Raw genomic sequence first — 21,064 nt, forward strand, 5'->3', positions numbered from 1 at the left:
GGCTGGGGTCTCCTGTGCCTCCCCTCTACCATATAGAGAGCGGAAGTACAGACACCCCCTACCAGTCTTTACACCTACCCCCTTAGCATATCCTACACGGAATCTAGTAGTATCGGTCTTTCCAGTGGCAACTCGATTGGATCCCTGCCCCCCCTTACCCTTCCGGTCTCTCCCCTCTGACCCCTTCCTGCCCTGACTGGGTAGACTTGACCAGCCTCTAACCCCTCACGACTCGCCTTCCCGGGGAGTCGAGTCTATATTCCTGCCCAGTACCCACTTGTGCAGGCTCTCCCAAGCCCATTTCTCGATTCAAAAAAATGTTTCCCCACAGAATGATTTGCTAAAATCTGGAACTTTCTCACATTGGAATGGATGCCAGACTCATTACAGAGGGACCAGGCGATTTTTTTTCCAAAGACTGGAAAATAGTGCTGGAATATTTACATAAAGTCTATAATGTACCATATGGCACGCAGAAATTACAGACACTGGGCCCCAGCCGTTGTCTCTTATGGTGAGAAACAATCACTGTTGATGCTTTATTATATTTAACATGTACAATAGGATGGGCGGGCAGGGAGGGTGAGATGTTAATCAGGATGGTGGGTGGTAGGACGAAAATGAGGGATTCAGCGTTTATGAAAATGGGAACTGCCAATTTAAAAAAAATTAAAGCCATCCTCTCTTAATCAACAGCTGAAACTAGACAAAATGCTCCTGTGAAAATATTACCAAATCCCATTGAGACGCTTTTTGCACTTAAATTGAATTACACTACATAGCCTACCCTCTGGCGCTCAAATATAAAGTTGAAAGTCCAACTCCAAGCTTCAATCGTCAATAGTCAATCAATGTCTCAAAATTGCAATATCCTTATTCACGTCCATTTAGGTAGTATATGAGGACACTATTATGAAAAAACCACCCTATGACTATCTACAAATTATATAATGCACTGCCAATCAATGCTTCAGTCTCATAATAAATCTTTGTGTAATGCACAATATATACTTGTATTTTAGCATACATTTTCTTAACAATACCTCAGCTCGTGCACAGTGTTAAGACACTCTGTGGGGCCTGGTGTGTGTTCTAGAAAACAAGTAAAACAAATACATTAAGGGTGGGAGGATGATAAAGGAATTAGAAAAGGGGTGCAAGCAGACAAGTGCAAAGATTATTACACAAAGTAATGATTTGAGGGAACGGATAAATTTGGGAGTGTGAAAGAAGAGCAATGTTGATGGAAGTCTTTGTGGACAATGCAAAGGGCATTGGATGGCCTTACTTTTTTGGCTCACAGCCAAAGGAGGGAGGGATGGATGGATGTGTTCCCCTCCTCACTACTCTATTTAGATTAATTTATTTGTGAATGTATAGGTAGGACATGCTGCATGTGTGTGAAACTAAATCAAAATATTCTGGCATTGAAACACTCAGTTCAGAGATGGACTGCTCACAAGGGCAAACCTAATAGTCTGGAGTTGTCTTCCTGCAGTCAGTTTACAGTATTTAGAATCTCATTCGTATGTGAGCAAAATGCGGTCTTCACAAAAACTAAATCATAGTTTCTCTTAAAAAGACATCCTTACCCTCTGAATGTCTTCATTTTCAGAGCTGACTGTAATGCGCTCATTTTCGACTTCTTGCAGTTCCTCAGCAATCCCCCGGTTAACACTTTGTCTTCCATCAGTTTCAACAGGTGAGACCAGAATATCTGGCTGCTCAGTGTTCACAGGGGTAGCACTTCTTCCACTTTCTTCCATTTCAGTTTCCTCCACTATTTGAGTCACCAAGGTTTCGTTGAGCTCTTCGTCGGATTTATTTCCCAAAGAGTCATTTGAATCTGTTTTTGGGGCACATGGGCTCACTGCAGTGGATATCGATGTACCTCCCCTTCCTGACAGTTCATCATCTGAATTTATTTCACTCACACTCCGGCTATCCAAAGACTGTACACTAAAAGAGTCGATCCTTTCAAAGGCATCAGATGAGCATCCACTTTCCGTGAGTTTCTGAAAGTCATCTAAGTTACTATATTCAGTGCAAGCAGAAGCAGATAAAAGCTGAAATGACGTTTGCATTAGGTGCAGGCTTGCTTTTGAATCTGCCGTTTCTTGTCTTGAGCTTGCAGAGCTCTCACTTATAACACTTTCATGGTCCAATACCTCAATGTCACTGGTTGTGGAGGTTCCTGATGAAAAAGTGCTAACTGGGGGAGATGGAGTATTGCTTTGCCGATCTTCATGTTTTTCCTCTTTAGTAACCAAGGCATTGTCCTTTGACTCAGATGAAAGAGATGGTGACTGGGTGTTATTTGCACCAGATAAATGATTGTTCCCTGAACCAGATTCAACCTGTTCATCCGTTTTTAATACTTCATCACTTAAAGACGACGAGGGCTCATTGGAAACTTCATGTATGATCCCTTTGCACGGATCATGGATTTTGAAAAGAGCACTGCTTGGTTCGGAAGTGTCAGATGCTTCATCTGAATGTATTAAATGAGGTTGAACTAAAGATGGCTCATTTCTTGTAGGTTTCTCTTCACGGAGTGTTTCAGATTGGTTAATGTCTTGTAGATCTGGTATGGTGTTTGTTACATCTTCTTTTGGGCGCTGCGATTTACTTGGCGGTTTAGATACCACCGGACTGTTTGAGATTATCTGAACATCTACTGGTGAGAGAAAGGCACTGAAGAAGTTTTCAGATTCATCTACCACAGTTCGTCGAACCGGTTTGGTGATGGCTTTAGGGGATGATACAGGCTGTGTAGGAGAGTCTTCGATTGAATGAGTCCCCCAACTGCCCATGGAAGGGCCATTTCCTAGGAACACAAAAAAGAAAATAAGATTACCAGAAATACTAATGCATCAACTCTAGAAATGTACATTTCTAGTGAGTTTCACAGAGCAATGCAACAGATTGCATTTGCAAATGGGGAACTGAGACAAACTGCTCCAACGTGCATCTCTCACCCCAAAGGAAATACGTTTGTGAAAAAAACACTTGTAAAAGTCCATGTGAAAATAATTTCAGTACTCATGGCTGAAGCATTTCATCTGCAACGGAATGCAACTGCTGGTAAATGCGAATGGGTAGAACTTTCATTTGAAATCACCCACATAGTCACAATCAATGAATCTGAGTTTGAAAGGTAGCACAGCAAACAGTTAAGCACAACTTTTTTCAGACAAGGAAACATATTGATCGCTTTGACATGTGGGGAAAAAAGGAAAAAGTATTTTATTTAAAAACAGACGAAACCTTACAGTTCTACTTTAAAATCACTCTGATCTTAATTAATCTTTTATAACATGCTCATCCGCCTCCAACTCCCTCAGGGTCAGTAGCTTCTCCAAGCAACGAGTTGGTGGTAGATCTCTCTCTTCGGCTGGGGCCTCCCTCTGGAACAGCCTCCCTGAAACTTGAGAAGAACCATCTCCGGTTCCGGAAGCACCTTAAAACCTTCCTCTTTGCTTCTGCTTTCTCTCCCCCTCTCCCCTGATGAATTCCTGGCTGAAACTGAAACTGCACTGGTTACCTGGCCACCCTTCTGATCTCGCACCCATGACCCGCCAGTTCACACCTGCACTGCCTCCCTGGCAACCCCTAAACCTGGGGACTGTTTTCTGTATCCCTACAGTCCTCCTGCAAGCACTTATGTCTGCACTTACCTTGCATTTGCCACCAGCTGGCCGTTTTTTAATTATCTTATTTATTCTATTATCCCATGTACTGCACTTCCCCTCTACTTTCCCCCGCAATATTCATTTTCCCCCTTCCCATGCACTTGCGCGATCTGCATGACACCTGGCCTAGTAAGAACGTTGTCTGTCTTCCCTCTGTTCCCCCTCCCTTGCCTCGTCGCGTCTTGAAACACTTGTGTATAGGCGTATTATAAATGCCATATCATATCATAAATACCTAAGACCAGTCTAAGTGCAGGACCGGGATTCACACTGGTGTTGCTCTGCATTGTATTGCTTCCAAGACAACCTAAAAGTGCAATATGCACAATGTGGTGTTAATATTGGGGGTGGGAGAGATACAAAAATGTTGGGATTAAAAAGAAATCCAGAGGAATAAAAGTTGTACAATTTAAAATTGAATAATGAAGGCAATATGAAATATTTTAATAGAACACAAATTATAAAAGAAATTGGGGATTAAGATGCAGTTCCATGGGACAAATCAACACCAATTGAATAGAAAGTGTTGGCTGAAAGTACTTCCAGGAGCCAAAAAATGCAATGCACAGGATACAAGATAAAACAAAAACTGATTTATTACAAAATCTGCATAAGCAGGAATTTATCCACAGACATTCACATTCTAATGGTGTAAGTACAGGCTTATATTAAGTTTTACAGAAAGCAAACAGTAACATTTTTCAATAATGCATCTGCCTGATTGCCTGGTGTAAAAGCAACATTAATAGTTATATTCATTGTACATTTCCCTTAGCCTATTCTAAACATGTGGTACAACATCAGATGTACATGTTTGCTCCTCTCTGATGAGGTCATTTTGGTTCACAACGGTTGTGACTGGATGAGAAACATTAGACATAGGTAGCTAATGGGATTGCAAGTGTCATTGGTTGCCTTATTAGGCGTACGAGTGGAGAGGTGTGAATACAATTATAAAAATCAATTATCTGCGTGTGAGATAATCCATGTGACACATAAAACATAACTTTTTAGTACCATCCAGATCCCGCTTCAGTTTGGCACCCAAAACTATTCCAGAAGATTAAAATCTAACTCAGCTTTGTGGGAACGTTGCTTGCATGCCTATCCATGAATCATCTTTGCCCTTTCCCTGACTTGTATGCATGGTTTAGCTGCCAGGAAATTTGACTAATTTGGTGCCATTGCATTCAAACAGAGCATCTTAATTGTGAATTACTGCATTGCCTTAGGTTCCCATTTAATGCTATCTTAAAGAAGAAGAATAGTCATGTTAATTTTGTATGGTGTGAATTGCAGGTTATCTTTACCAATACGGCATTCATATAGAAGCTTCTGTGTTTCCCTCTATTGCATAAAAAGACCAGCTCTCCACCCATCTGCCAGTTCAGTCTAGGCGCCTTTCTTATTGGCTTGTTAAACACCAATATTTTGGACTTAGTGGTGATCACCTTCAAGAAATTAGCAGATGAATAGGATTGCAGATATCCGAGAGCTGTCTGCAAACCACCTGGCGTCAGACCCATTACAACTATGCAGTCTGCATACCCCATCCTCTGTAAGGTCACATCACCCATCTTAAGGGGAACGCAGTTCAGGCCTCCTAAGGCTGCTCCCATATCAGGGAGGTACAGATTAAACAACTTGGGTGCTAAAATGCAACCCTGACACCTTTCTCAATAGATACCCAGCCTGACCTACCACCATTGCCCTCCAGACGTACAATGACCTTGGTTTATTCATGTAGCATCACCAGCATTTTGAGTAAACCCTGTGGAATGCCAGAGTTAGATCATTTCTTCCACAAGCTGACTCGGTCGACTGTGTGGAAGACAGCACAATAGTTGACAAAGGCAGGGTAGATTGGCCTTTTGCGGATAAGCCATGCCTGCTGAATGGTGGTCACTAGGGCAAGGCCATTAAACGCTGTACTGCATCCCTTTCTGTATCCGGTATGATTTGGACAAATAATGTTATTCTCCTCTGCCCAGGTGCATAACTCCTCCAATAAGACCCGGGCAAAGATTTTAGCTGGTGCGTCCAACATTGCCAAAAGACGGTAATTGCACAGGTCTGCATGAGAACCCTTCTTCAAGACTGGGACTAATATAAAATCGCACCAACTAAGAGGAACAATCTGAATCTTACTGATATTTCCAAACAGCTGGTGTAATACTTCTGCCCAAAGAAAGGAGCAAGTATTAATTAGCATTTTACACATGCCATTCGGCCCAGGAGCTCGGGAGGTTTTGCTTTTGCTTATCATTTTAAGAATATATCATATGTATCTTTTGTGTAACTCCAGTCTTCAGCAATTGTGTTGGCCGTCTTTTTGGGCCCACTTTCTCCCAGGGCTTCAGTAATATAAGTAAGCCAGGCATGCTCAAGCACACCATTGATGCCTTTAACAACTCTCTCAGTCCCATTGACAATTTTCCAGAACTTACAAACGCCATTTGTCAATGTAGCATGAACTAGCTCTCTCCATGTGCAACATTCTACCATATACTTATGCAGTTTGAGCTATTTGACATACCCGCTCTTAATAACTAACGGCCGAAGGCGTAACCCAGGGGTTTGACAGCGCATTATTATAGAGCACACAGTTGTTTGCAAATTTCTCTTTTTGGCCGTTATCTGTTTATCATAGGCGTGGCAATGGGTTTTCTGTATTCCAGCGGCCACCCTTCTAGGGCCTACAGCCCTAGGTAAGATACTAAGTTCAATCAACTGCAAGCTTTTCACATACTGGCCAATAATGGAACTACTTGCTTCAGCAGTATTTGAGTCCTCAACTAGGCGGGCCGATGTTATAAAATCGGCAAGAACCGCTTGTGCCGTAGTAGATGCAGCCTGTAGTTTAGTTGGGTTCCAAGTGATCCGATTAAAGGTTGGATTCACTTGGAGATTCCCTTTCTCAATAGGTTGTGATGCTCGACCCCCGTACCAAGGCTGATTATTAGAAGAATAGCACACAGATCTGTGAAAAGCACACATATACGTGACCAGATGTTCAACGCGTGCTGCGAAAACAGTCAATAATTCTAGGCCGGACTCTTTGAAGACATCCGGGTGAACAGAGGTGGATTGTCACTGGGCCTGGCCCCATTTACCATGGAAAACTCCTCTGAATAGAGCAGACTAGCCCAACATGGGCCACGTGAACAAGCCTCATCCAGCAAGAATTCCTGCTCGACGGCGAGGATTTTTCCCACGTTTACAAAATTACCCATTTTCGCATCTCTTTGAATTTTAGAGTTGAAGTCACCACTTGTTGAAGCTTCCTTGTCAAATACATAATGGCAGTTTCCAGCTCTTCATATACTGTGGCATGAGATGCTAAGTAAGGAGGATCATATACATTAATACAGAGCATGTCAGTCCCTTTAACTCCCTGCGTGTCACAAGGGTGACTAACAATCCCAATTAAGATGTTTAAAGAAGCACAGGGAATTTCAGTTATTATCAGTTTTTTTTTCACTCCCAGGACCAGTCTACCTTTGGGCCTGCCTTTGGCCACGTTATTGGCCAGCTTATTTAGAAAGGTCCACCCGTCAATTACAAGAGGCTCAGTTAGCCAAGTTTCCTGGAACAGTACAGTACTGAAACAATCAATATAATCTATAAAGCCCTCTTGTTCAAAAAGGTGCTGGTGTCCCCTGGTGTTCCATGATACAAGCAGAAATGGTGTACTAGGAGTGATTCTGCCTGTATATTTGAATCATATGGGACAACCATTCCTAATGACACTCTTCGTCAGCCACACCTTGCCTAAGTGCAGCCAGGCTAGTAGTGCACGGGTAACCCAGACCATTCTGATCTAAATACGTGTTACCATTGATCTGAGGGATTCTAGTTGTTTCGCTATATCTCTGTGTGTGGGGCCTAGATTCAGTTCTGCCAGATCTGCTGTCAGATATAGTGGAACTCAGCATATCTTTTTTCATAAGTGATAGATTGGCAGATTCCTGTTCTTTTCTCTTCAATCACCATACATTCATACCCCAACCTTAGAAACTGTTGACGATACTCTACTACATAGTCAATGGAGCTGACCCAGAAAAACACCAAAGAGGTGGCGAACTGCTCAGTCTCACACATATACACAATTTTTATCTGTCATTACTTTCCACAAAACACAAAAGGATAGTAGATTGAAAAAGCTCCCAAAGGCGTGGGCGATTCAGGTAAGGGCTTCCGCTATGGCAAAAAAGACTTCTTACTTTCAAAGCTCTGAATTCCGAGCTGCAAGGAGATTTCAACAGTGTACCATCCTTACCAACCCTACAGGGCTCAGTCTGTATGTGCACATTCTGAGACCTGCCTCCAGACTCCCGAATTCCAGGAGTGGCCATGGAAGACAGGGCCAAGTCGGCTGAACATGTGTCCGGAATAGCAAACCAACGTTCAAGGTTATACACAAGCCCCTCCACCCAGGCTTTAGTTGGATCGACATGACCATCCCCGACCCATTCTCCTGGTTACTTTTTTACTAAGATTATCAGAGATCGGCATGCTCTGTACCTGTACTCTGAGCAGTTTGGACGTGGGAGATGTATCCCTTATATTGGAAGGACCCGGCTCTTCATCAATACTAAGTGACGTATCCACCACACACTTATTTATTTTTATGGGGGCGCTTCCCCCATTTTTCCAAACCAAGAGACTCTGTAGGAGCCTGTTGACAAGTTTGATCCCCTCTTGAACTGAATGTCCCCTTTCCTTTAGGGCCTTCAACCGTGGAGGTCAGGGGCCTGGTATGTTGAGGTGGGCCCTTATTCTTAATTTCAGTGTTCTTCCTTACTACCCTCAATCCGGATGGTTTATCGTCATACATTATTGCTTGACGTATTACCTTGCGCTTTTTTCTAACAACAATGAAGTCTTATTTTCCCTTTGTTTTTCCTCGGCTGATAAGTTCCTGACTTTCATAGGTTGCATCAAAACCACAGGCGGTGTATTTTTTGATGCAGCAAAGTTTTCATTAAGCCTCTCTAGACAAGCTGCATGTCCATGTGAGGAACACTGTAAAGAGCTCAGGGTTCAGACAATGGTTGCTGCTGGCTACACCCGGTTGCTTAATTAGATTGACCTTAAAGTCAATAGGAGTAGAAGCTCTTCCAAAATTCTGAACATGGATGAGAAATCACAGCTAACAGAGCTCTTTTGTGATGAGTTTTGGGGGGATCCCACAAATGAGCGTTCTGCCTTGGACTCAAGTTCAGCAAATGAAACCAGTAATTCAGCCCCAACCTCCCCCCGCATTCACAAGTAAATCCACACGTGCTTCAATAAGATTAGGAAACTCATCTCACCTGAGCAGGCCACATCAAGAGTGAATACTAGAACATCATTCCCCATGATTCCAATGGGCTCTGCACTGAGATGAATTGAGTCAGGATTCAGATAGCCACTTCCCTGACGTCCATGCTTTCTTCTACGCTTTCTCCGTCCGATACTATGATAGAGCCTTTTTTTTTTTTCCAACAACCAAAGAATCTTCTTCCGACTATCACCTTTGAACCTAGGCAGGGTAAAGATTCAGAGAGCTCTGCCACTAATTGTGAGTGGAAATCTACGATAACCAAATCTTCTGATGGTAAGTCATTTGTAGTTTTTTTTGTAAGTGCTTGATTTCTAGGAGCAAACAAATTGGTAATCATAGAGGACTTTTTGGCACAAGTTTTTTCACCAAATCTGAAAGACTTGCGTGAACAAGACATAAGCTCTCTGCCTATTGGTTTGACATGCTATGTACTCATAGTTATGGTAGGATTAGGCAGAGTTTTCACTGGATTCACTAATTGCGGCTCCTCAATACCACCTTACTGGAACTCTGCACATGCGGCATCTCATTTTCATCATATTCTTCATTTGGAACAATTGCACCGGTATCCGCTAAACTGCCGCTGCAACCCTCCACTGCAAAATGCTTAGTCAGACGTGCCGCAATGGGGCCACTTGCCTGCCGCTTTATTTTTAAAGTGCAAGAGTTCACTGTTTGGGGGATGGGAGGGCTGAGAGTCATCTAACCGTTAAGGCGCCCCTACATTGAGTGAAGTGGGTGAGTGAGCTCTTGTGCAGCACATCAGTAGCACAAGAACAACGTACTAGGAACAAGTTACTTACCTGTAACTGTTGTTCTCCAGCATGGGTCTGGCATGGATTCACATGCTCATGAATATTCCCCGTCGTCAGGCTGGGAATCCTCGGTAAAGAAAAAACCAGTATCAGTTTCGTTTCTGATCGGTCTTTCGTAGTAATAACCAATCACTGGTCTCTGCGTCATACTGACCACAGCCAATGACTGCCCTCTACCTAAGCACCGCCTCTGGCAGCCATCTTCAGATTTGGAAGCACGTGAAGTGGCAGTATGACCAAGTGAAGAGCCGCAGAGGGGTAGGCGGGAGGGTTCGCATGTGAATCCATGCCAGACCCATGCTGGAGAACAACAGTTACAGGTAAGTAACTTGTTCCTTCTCCAGCATGGGGTCTGGCATGGATTCACATGCTCATGAATAAAGAATACATAGCAGTACACACATGCACAACCACGGGAGGTGGCAAAGGCTCAACATTAAGCATCACATCAACTCAACATTAAGCATCTTACCTCCTCACCAGGCTCACCTCAGGCGAACAGGTTGCGCAGCACTGCTTGGCCGACCCTGGACTCCTCCCTGGAATCCCGGTCGACGCAGTAGAATTTCGTGAAGGTGTGCGTCGACCTCCACGTAGCAGCCCTGCATATGTCCAGCAGGGGCACACCAGATAGGAACGCCGTGGTAGCTGCGATCGCTCTGGTGGAATGGGCTCTCGGACGGCCAGGCAGCGGTCGGTTTGCCAACCGGTGACAGCACATGATACAGCCGGAGAGCCATCTGGAGATGGAAGCCTTCGAGAGAGCCTTCCCCTGATTGACAGGTCCAAAGTTCACAAAGAGTTGTGACGTCTTCCGAAAACCCTTCGTGCGGTCCACGTAGAACTTCAGCGCTCTAGCTACATCCAGCGAGTGCAAAGTCCTCTCAGCCGGCGATGAAGGCGACGGGAAGAACACAGGTAACACCAAGGGTTCGTTGAGATGGAAGTCCGACGGTACCTTGGGCATGAAGGAGGGGTGCGTCCTGAGCACTACCCTCGTGTCGTGGAAAGTCAAGTACGGGGCCTTGCAGGAAAGGGCCTGGATCTCTCCCACTCGTCGTGCGGAGGTGATGGCCACAAGAAAAGCTGTTTTCCACGATAGAAACTTCAACGGGGCCGAGTGCAGAGGCTCGAACGGAGGTCCCATGAGCTTGGTCAGCACCACGTTGAGCTCCCACGCCGGGGCCGGAGCCTTCACCGGCGGGAACGATCTGAACAGTCCCTTCATGAACTCTTTCACCAGACGATGAGACCACAAGGACGTCCGCCCCGTGGTTCTGGTGTATCGGGAGATCGCAGCAAGATGAATCTTGATGGACGCGTGTGCCAGACCAGCTTTGGCCAGCGTCAGCAGGTACGGCAGTACTTGGGGAGCCGTAATCCGTAGAGGGTTAATCTTCTGTGCGTGGCACCAGACAGAGAACCTCTTCCATTTGTGTCCGTAGCATTTAAGAGTCGAGGACGCCCTGGCCTTTGCAAGAACCTCTCTGCAATCGGCCGGTATGTCGTATCCTCCAAACTCTAGCGCTGCAGGAGCCAGGCCTGCAAGTTCAGCGACTTCGGGTCGTGGTGGAGGATGGCGCCTCCTTCCCTGGAGAGTAGATCCGCGTCCGCCGGCAGCTTGATCGGCGGGGACGCTGACAAGTCCAGAAGGTCCGGGAACCATATCTGCCTCGGCCACGCAGGTGCGACGAGGATCATCCTGCACCGTGACCTCTTGAGCTGGTTGACGAGCCGGATTAGCAGAGGCAAGGGAGGGAACGCGTAGAGGAACAGGCCCTCCCAGGGGAACGAGAAAGCATCGCCCATGCTCCTCGTCTGGGGAAACCTGCTGGCGAACCTCCGGCACTTGGTGTTCGTCGCCGTCGCGAACAGGTCGATCTGGGGTGTGCCCCACCGTCGGAAGAGGCGATCCACCAGATCCTGTCGTAGTTCCCACTCGTGGCACGAGCGCAGCTCCCTGCTGAGTGAGTCGGCGATGGTGTTTTTTATCCCTGCCAGATGAAACGGCACCAGAAAAATCCCTTGGGCGACGGCCCAATGCCACAGGTCCTGCGCCTCCTTGGACAGCGCTGGGGACCTGGTTCCGCCCTGTTTCCTGATGTAAAACATGGTGGTGGTGTTGTCGGTGAAGATCCTCACCACCTTGCCCTTGAGGGACGGAAGGAAGGACCTGAGGGCCCAAAACACTGCACGGAGCTCCAGGACGTTGATATGCAGGGACTTCTCCGTCGGGAGCCAGAGTCCCCTTGCGTGCAGATTTTCGGTGTGCGCTCCCCACCCTTCCAGGGAGGCATCCGTGGTCACAGTCTCCTGGTGGGCTGGGGCCTGGAAGTCCATGCCCGCCGTCAGATGCGCGCGGGTGCCCCACCACCGTATCGCTCGTCGGAAACTCTCGTTGAGCTTGATCCTTTCCTCGAAGCTGCCCGTCGTCTGGATCCAGCGCGCATCCAGGAATTCTTGCAACGGGCGCATCCGGAGCCTGCACATGGGAATGAGGTAGATGCAGGAAGACATCATCCCGAGGAGGGACTTGATGGACCTCACCTTGGCCGCGTCGGCCACCAACATCCGTTGCACCTTGCCCAAGATGGTCCTGGTCCTCTCCTCCGACGGGGAGGCCAGAAGGGACACTGTGTCGAGCCTCGCTCCCAGAAACAGTGCGACTTGCGCGGGCACCAGGTGGGATTTGGCGTAGTTCACGGAGAATCCCAGGTCCGTGAGGAGTTGGACGGTCCTCGCCGTGTGGACCACGGCGAGCTCCCTCGTCTTGGCGCGGATGAGCCAGTCGTCCAGGTAGGGGTAGACGTTAATCCCTTCGCGGCGCAGCTGCACCGCCACCGGTGCGAGGCACTTGGTGAATACCCTGGGTGCCGACCGTAGTCCGAAGGGAAGGGCTTTGAACTGGTAATGACGCCCTTGGACCACGAATCTGAGGAATTTTCGGTGCCCCTTTAGGATGGGAATGTGGAAGTAGGCATCCTCCAAATCCAACGACGATAGGAAGTCTCCTTCCTCCAGCTGACCCAGGACGTGCTGGAGGGTGACCATCCGGAACTTCTGCGCCTTGATGAACTTGTTCAGACGTCGCAGGTCTAGGATGGGGCGCCATCCTCCCGTCTTCTTCTTCACGAGGAAGTATCGCGAGTAGACTCCGGAGCCCCGAAGCCTCTTTGGGACGAGTTCGATGGCGCCCTTTCTGAGCATCGCCTTTACCTCCAGGAGAAGTTGAGGGACGTGAAGTTCTTTCCTGGCCACGGGGGGGGACGCGCGGGCACCTTCTTAGAAACTCGAGCGCGTGGCCCCGGGCCAGGGCGTCCAGCACCCAACGGTCGGTGGAGATGGACTCCCACACGCTGACGAAGCCCGCCAGCCGGCCTCCCACCGGGGTGCTTCGGTGGGGGCCCGACCCCACGGCCGGTTCAATCCTGCTTGGACGCGGCCTTGCCGCCTTGACCTCCTTGGCGACGACGGCGGGGTCCGCTAGACTTGCCTCGTCCTCTGTAGGCCTCTTGCGACGACGAGCGGGCCGCTTGACGGTAGGAAGCGAAACCGCCGCCGGAACCTTTGGAGGCGCCCTTGCCTCCGCCGCTCCGAAAGGGCGTTCGTCGTTGCTGCAGGACTCCAAGGGCCCTGGCCGTCTCAGTATCCGCCTTGATGGCCTGAAGGGAATCGTCCACTGTCTTCCCAAACAGGTTGTTCCCGTCGAAGGGCATGTCCAGGACTCTGGTCTGGACGTCCTGCCGAAAGTCCGTAGCTTTGAGCCATCCACGACGTCGAAGGCAAACGCCGTTGCCCAGCTGGCGGAACCCAGTGTCGGCGATGTCCGTCGCCACGGTGATGGCGTGGTCCAACGCCACCTCACCTTCCTGCAGGATCTCAAGGGCCTCCGCCCTCTTGTCGTCCGGCAGAAAATCCAGCAGGGGAGCTATCTTGTACCAGAGCTCCCTGTCGTAGCGGGCCACGATAGCCAAGGCGTTGGCCGCTTTAATCGTCGTCGCTGCCGACGAGATGACTCTACGTCCCATAGCATCCAATTTCTTTCCCTCGCCGTCCGGCGGGGAAGTCGATGTGGAGGCCGCACCCCCCCCCCGCTTTCTTCCTGGCTGCCGCGGAGACGACGGAATCCGGGGTAGGCTGCGCCCGGAGGCATAGGGGGGCCGTGTCCGGGACCCGGTACTTTTTCTCGTACCGGTCTCTTCTAGCTGGCGTCGTGGAAGGGTTCTTGAGGAGGGAAAGGCCCTCATCCCAAATGTCGTCCAACAGAGGCACTGCGAGGACCGTCTTCCTCTTGGCCTCGCGCCGCTGATAAAGGAAGCCTTCCTTTTTCTTCTCCTCAGGGCAGAGTTGGAAAAGCTCGGACGCCCTGGAGATCATGGAGTGGAAAGATCCGATCTCGTCGGGCGGAGAAGCCCTGGTGGGAGGCGACGACGGAAAATCCTCGTCGTATGCCTCGTCGTCCGTACCCGTCGCTGCCGTGTCAGTCCCCGTATCATCCCCTCGGGTGGACGGGGAGGAGGGCTGGACAGGGCGCGAGGGTTGAAAAGGAGGTGGTGGATGGATCCTTCTTTTCTTGATAGGGGGAACACCAGAAGGTCCCGGTTCTGGATCCCCCGACGGGAGAGGTTCCTCCGTCGGTAACGGTAGCCTCGTCCTTATCTCGGAGCATAAGGACTGTATGGCCAACAAAATGGCCGCCGAGTTGTCTTGCGGCGCTGGCAGAGGGGAATCCGACGGGCGAGCAGGGGCCCCGTCGGTATCCTCGACGATGTCGTCGTCGTCACCTGCGTCGGGGTCCATTCCGACGGGCTGGCCTTCTTCCACGCCTAGGCCGTGGCTTAAGACCTCGATCAGCTCCTCTTCTGAGGTTGAGGCCGAATCTACGACGACGCCCTGCCCCCCCTTCTTCTTCCCCACGGAGGGTTTCACGGGGGTCCTATCGATGGGCACAAAGGAAGACTCCCTCCGAGGAGGCAGGGAGATTCTGGGCCCTGAGGTCGCCACCACTGGTGTAGCCACCACAGGCTGAGCCAGGGCCGCCGCGACCGTTTTGATAGAGGGCTTGGTCGGATGGATCAAGGCCTTCACCACCTTAGGTGCGCTCACCGCCTTATCCTTGAGGGAGGGGGCACTGCCACACTCCTCCTCTGCCTTAGAGCTCGACCGGGGCCTCTCCAGGAGCTTCGCCGGGTGCTCGGCCTTCCTCTTACCCGACCCAGAGCGTTGGCTCGTGGTTGATGGTGCCGGGGAGGGTGCGCCCTGCCTGGCGCCCGTAGAGCCCGACCGTTCGGCGCTCCCGGTGCCAGCGGACTCGCGGTGCTTGGCCTTATGTTGGGCCCCCGTCGCCGGGGCGCCCTCAAAGGTATTAGAGGACCGCTCGGATTTCTTCTTCTTCTCGCCAGACGGGCTCTTACCCTCCAGCCAGTTGGCGAGACGTTGATGGCGGTCCTTCATGGTCCGTTCCGACATGTTGCCGCAAAACGCACAGTCCTTCTCCACGTGCGTCTTGTCCTCATGAAGGCAGTAAAGGCAGAAAGAGTGTTCGTCCTCCTTGAAGACGTTCTGCAGCTGGCATCCAGGGCAGACCCTGAACAGCTTTCCGGGCGTCGAGCTTCCCTTCTCCTGGGCCATCTCCAAGACCGGGCCTGAGAAGCTTCTGGAGTCCTCCGAAGCGTAGCTCGACGAAATCTTCACCCTTGAGGGGCACAGATGAATCCGACACGGGTCCCCGTTGATCGGATGTAGGATCGGTGGAGCTTGAGGCTCTTTTGACCGAAAGAATCAAAGTTTTTTTGTGAAAAAGCGCGAAAAAAAAGCACTAACGCTCGAGAGCAATAGCACGAGGATCCCAACACATGAACGTGCGGTAAAAATCTGAAGATGGCTGCCAGAGGCGGTGCTTAGGTAGAGGGCAGTCATTGGCTGTGGTCAGTATGACGCAGAGACCAGTGATTGGTTATTACTACGAAAGACAGATCAGAAACGAAACTGATACTGGTTTTTTCTTTACCGAGGATTCCCAGCCTGACGACGGGGAATATTCATGAGCATGTGAATCCATGCCAGACCCCATGCTGGAGAAACAGAGTTACCCAGAGTCATCCGCTGTCACTATTCCTATATCATGGTATGCAGTTTCTTTTTTTGAAAGGCTTCAGAGAAATGAATTCTGTTTCAGAGGCTTTTTGCCATGGCTTGCAATTACATCCATGTAGATAAAAATCAAAAGCAGAGTTCTGGTTTCTGTCAAGTAACCTGCCCTTTGCACTGCCCTCTGCTCTAAACCTGTGCGGGTATGTACGCATGAAAATAATAGAGCTGTTGTATTTATAAGATTTTTATGCGTAAAAAGGCCTGGTACGATCCCTATCTGGAGGCCTTTGTGTTATGTTATGTGAGATTTTGCAACACCTGTATGCTGGATGAGCACTGAGAGAAATATTATACTGAAAGGCAAGATGACCCCCTGCCCCTGGCCCTTATAGGCAAGCCATTTGGGCTCTGCCACGACCTTCCATCATGGCCTTAAAGGCCTCGCCATCTCACCCAAAACTCTTGGAGTCAGTCCTGGCGCCTTTGGTGCCAGGCTCATATGTGAAGCAAAGAGAACTTGAGAACTGGGCTTGGCAATGGAGTTTTGCACAACATGGATGCCCCCGCATAGCTCAGTTCAATGAACCGAGCTATCCGGTCTAGTGTTTTAGGTGTGGTCAGGCCTAGGGATACCTGGGATACCTGGGATACCTGGGGGCTATATAAGCCACGCCCAGACTGAGAAACACGCTTCACATTACTCTGCGCTTGGCAGCGTGACGCTCACTGCGTTCTGCTTGGATCTTCACCAGCATTCCTGAGCCGGTTACCTGCAAGAACAAGAACATGGTTAGTCTACACTTACCTTTGAGTGAATCCTGCTTCTGTCCTCCGCTCTTGGCTCTGGAGAATACAGCAACTCCGTGACGTCCCCTCAATCTTGAAAAAGCCACAACCTGAGAAGAAAAAGAACAAAACAGCATTAGTAAGCGTTTATACTCCAATACTGAAAATAACCAAATAATCGCACGCTTACCTGGGTTTGAATCGCCCTAGGCCCACGTCCACTCCGGGCCATAATAATGACCTGCAAGAGAGAAGAAACACTGATTAGGACACAAAAGATCAAGAAAGCGGCTTGTGCTACGCGTTACTCACCGCTCTCCATCTTCTTGGCAGCATCCATTCTGGGACATCGCAGCGGCCTGCGAGAAAGAGAAAAAACAGGTCAGCATAAGAAAAGGCACATAGTGCCGCGCATCGCGCTTTCACTTACTTTAATCTCGTGCGCAGCCCCAAGCAGCACGGCACCACTAGAACTCTTCTTGCACCCAAGGAAGAAGGAGAGACATTAATAGGGACAATTGCAAAGCAAAGGACAAACTGCCAAACCAGCAGACTTACCTGGACGAACTGGAGTCACAGCAGGTCTGGACTCGGAGGGCCCGCACCAGTGAAGCAACTAGGTTGCGACGTGCCTATCCAACAACGTACCCCTGCACAGAGGAACAGGACAGAGTGCGCACCATACAATAAAGCAAGGTGAGGAGAGCACAAGGGTGAAGGGCTCCAGGCAGGAAGAGACAATAAGATTAAACCAAATTCCTGTGTTTTCATATCCGGTCCTCGGCCAAAAAAGAGTCCAAGGGAGGGGGTTTGAGGTCAGAAGTGGTCAAACCAGACTGAGTGGCGTCCCCGTGGATATCAGGTGAGCGTTACAAGTGGTGGCTGCTGCCTACCCCAACATCACAGGTAGGCTTATGGTGCCTTTGAAGTGCAGTATCTGTGGCCTGCTAACTAGCACCATTAACCTCCCACTGAACCACAACATCAGGATAAGAGGATAATTTTAATTTTGCAGTTTGGGCAGTGACATTTTCTTTCATAAATCATTTGGTGTTTAGATTATACAATCGGATTTATATGGAAATCGCCAAGTGATTACGTTTTTGTGCCGACCACAATTGCCATTCAATGGTTTCCAATTCCTGTATTCAATATTGTTTATTTTTTATAAATATTGTGCATGCATGCCAATTCGCAGACGTGTCTACAGGACTGAATTTTGTAAATGCACACTATTTAGCTTAGATAAGAATTGGAAAATAAAGCATTTTGCCAAACGGTTTTTATTGATGCTGTGGAGAATCATGTGGATGCCCCACTAAAACCCTGCGTAGGGTCTCCTCCCAGATGGCCAGGAGAGGGCAGACGCTTCCTGATCCCAATCCTGTGGGTGGTGTATTGCGGGAGGATCACCTGGGAGTGGGAAGATTTTGCAGGGTGAGACATGGTATGGGTCTTTCGATAGGTACAAGATAATTCCGAGAGAGGTTGTAGCTTGTTGCCATTCTGATGAATTTCAGCCTATTATTAAAAATAAGCTAATAAAACCTAGGATTAAAACATCTGAAGCGCTCACATCCCCAGAACCATTATTTGTTCTCCCCAAGTGTCCACTTCCAAATCAAGGGTATACCAAGAGGAATGACGGAAATGTAGCCTTTCCAATTTAATCTATCTCTAAATTGGTTTAGTCCTACAATCCCTCTTCTAAAAAATATCAAGGGAAGTAGAACTGTTGTTAAAACCATCAAAAGTAATAGAAAAAACAAATTTCCCTCAAGGGGACTACATATTCCAGAATCCCTCTGGGACTGTGACGAAGAAGGCGGATAAAGGGGCATGCACAGGTAGAGAACAGGCAGGCAAGCCTATTAGCCTTTGGCAAAGTCAGGAAATTAAGATTGAGGGTCTGCACCTGAAGCCAATTAACCCACCTAGGGGGCATAAAAGGCTGCAGCAGGGAGGAGCTGGAAGTCAGCAGTAGTAGTAGAAGAAGCAGCAGAGCAGGGGGCTGGCAGTTCACTATGAAGTGTGACCACAGAAGGGACGCTGGGGCAAAGGAAGAGCAGATTTTACCTGCAAGCTCCGAGTTGGTACTGTGCTCACAAACCCTGCTTGGCTGTGGTTGCATTGGAAGAGACTAGAAGTATTTCCAGGTGTGCCTAATTGCTGTGAATGCAGAGCTGAAGTCCTATGTTTTACCCGAGGCCCATGTGCAGAAGCAGCCCAAGGGAACCTGGAGAAAGGAAGATTCTCCATTAACAAGCCCAGATCAGAGACACACCTGCTGAAGAGGGGTGTGGATCCTGAGAGTGCCTGTGGTAGCAGTAGCAGAGAAAGATAAGTCGGGAAGCAGAAGTAGTCTGCAGTCGCTGTAACTATGGAGCTGCAAAATGAAGTGCCATACTCCAAAGCATCCGAAACTCCTTGTCGATAACTGTAACAAGCTCAAACCCACTCCCATAGAAGAAAAAGCAAGTGAATTTGTTCATAGATGTGGGAAGTCTTGTTGAACAAAGGAAAATCTATCATGTGCTTATTCTACAACAGCCAACGTGCTGGTGTGTGAAGAAAGTCTTTCTTTTCCCATTGTTATATTAAAAATCATCAAAGAGGTTGCATGTCTCCTATTAAAAGGGAGAACCAGCCCTCCATATAAGGTGTGTAGCGTGCCTTTTTACGCATGAAATTATTGCAAATACGGAAAGTTTCATTTTAAACTGCATACAGTTTACGCAAACTTTTCCAAATGTCCTATTTGCTCCACTAGATGGCATTGCAGGCTACATCATTAGCACTCCAGCCCGGCTTCCTTCGAATTTGTATAGGTGCCTCTTCTAGTTGGTAGTTAAATATTTACAACAGCAGCAGGTGTGGAGAACAAAGCGCCTGGGAGCAAGGGTTGGGTGGGGGGGGGGGAGTTTGGCCCGGCTCCATGACAAGTAGGGCAGCCGTAGTGTGCCCCACAAATGAAATGAAGGCACTACCCATATTCCATCGATCGTGTTTATATCAATGTCAAGTGAAATCAGGAGTTCCTCACCAAGACCGACAAGCGAGAGATTAGTTTCATTAATACTTACAGTTAATTCCAGACACATATTTGTCCGCTCTATTAACAGCATTTACCCCTTTTACAGTGGTGGAAATGGAAACAAATTGGTGGGGGATCTCACAAGGGCCAGGGTGGGAGGGGGCAGTTTCGGGAGGCGGTGCCTGAGGAGGCTGCATTAGGGGGGGACGGAGCTGGCAGTTGACCTCCGATCAAAAGAAATGTCCAAAATAATCGTTTAAAACTGTGATATTTCTTTCATGCTGCTTCTTCTCCAAACTATATATCAATTCCACTTTAAACCACTTCCATGGCACTGGTGATGAGTTACTTAATTATGCGAATAATAGTTTTTACCAATGTTGCTGAGTAAATATTCTTTAAAATGCACAATTTGCATCCCATTTTATAAACAAAACCTCCCCCTTGGGTACTATTCAAACAGGGTCATTTCTTTTCGCCATAAGCAACGTTTTCATTTACTTGAACCAGACCCGGCACAACTCCTGCAGCTCCCCTATCAAAGCAGTTGGGTGGCTGCATTGTGTGTAAGAGTTTAAATGTTAATAGAGGTATTTATTTATTCATGCAATGTTTGTCGGAAATGTCCTTTAACATTAACATACCTGTAGATTTATTTATGCAATGTTTGTCGAATACAGGTATCCGACAAACATTGCATAAATAAATAAACTGGGTCGTGGCTGAGGACTTGCACAGGGTCACCAAAAGAAGTTACAGTTTGCTCGCGAGTGCTTTGTTTTCCCCAGTGCTGACTCTGGCGGGATCCTAAGATCCAATACAAAAAGGTACAATTGTCGCTATGTGTGTATTGACTCTCTTTGCGTTATTTATAAGTAAATTGAATACAATACCTTCTGAAAAGATTGATTTCAAAGACTAAATTTGATCATACCTTATTTGTTTGATTATTTGGTTTTTCTTTTCTTTTTTCTTTTGAAAACAATCGTCATCACAAGACCAGTAATACAAAGATGGAAATCACTCATTGACATTACAATAAAACCTTAATGAAACGGGTACACCTAAAAACTGATTTAGTACAATTTCATTGTGTAAAAACACCACACCATACTGTGATCTCATATACAAACACACTCATCTTAAAGGAATGGTGCGGTCAGGAATATTATTGTCCCTATGGTTTGGCCATATATTTTTAACCATACGTTGATTGATTGTACAAACATTTCCTATGCACCTTAGCAGAGTTTTCGTCTTTTGAACACAAGCGAAATCAGGCAGCAGGGCGTGGCCATCTTGTGATAATCTTATCACT

General features: G+C 48.0%; 1 protein-coding gene across 2 annotated transcripts in view; it reads right to left on the minus strand.

Moving 5' to 3' along the window:
• The window catches only part of TMF1 (TATA element modulatory factor 1), a 418,170-nt gene that overhangs the window by 308,154 nt on the left and 88,952 nt on the right, over positions 1–21,064 (minus strand). For both annotated transcript variants that reach the window (XM_069643800.1, XM_069643801.1), the window contains exon 2: positions 1,593–2,827. In XM_069643800.1, the coding sequence (XP_069499901.1) occupies positions 1,593–2,827 (1,235 nt within the window). The remainder of the gene's footprint in view (positions 1–1,592; positions 2,828–21,064) is intronic.

The sequence above is a fragment of the Ambystoma mexicanum genome, chromosome 2p, assembly GCF_040938575.1.
Source record: "Ambystoma mexicanum isolate Mex_15411 chromosome 2p, UKY_AmexF1_1, whole genome shotgun sequence".
NCBI lineage: Eukaryota > Metazoa > Chordata > Amphibia > Caudata > Ambystomatidae > Ambystoma > Ambystoma mexicanum.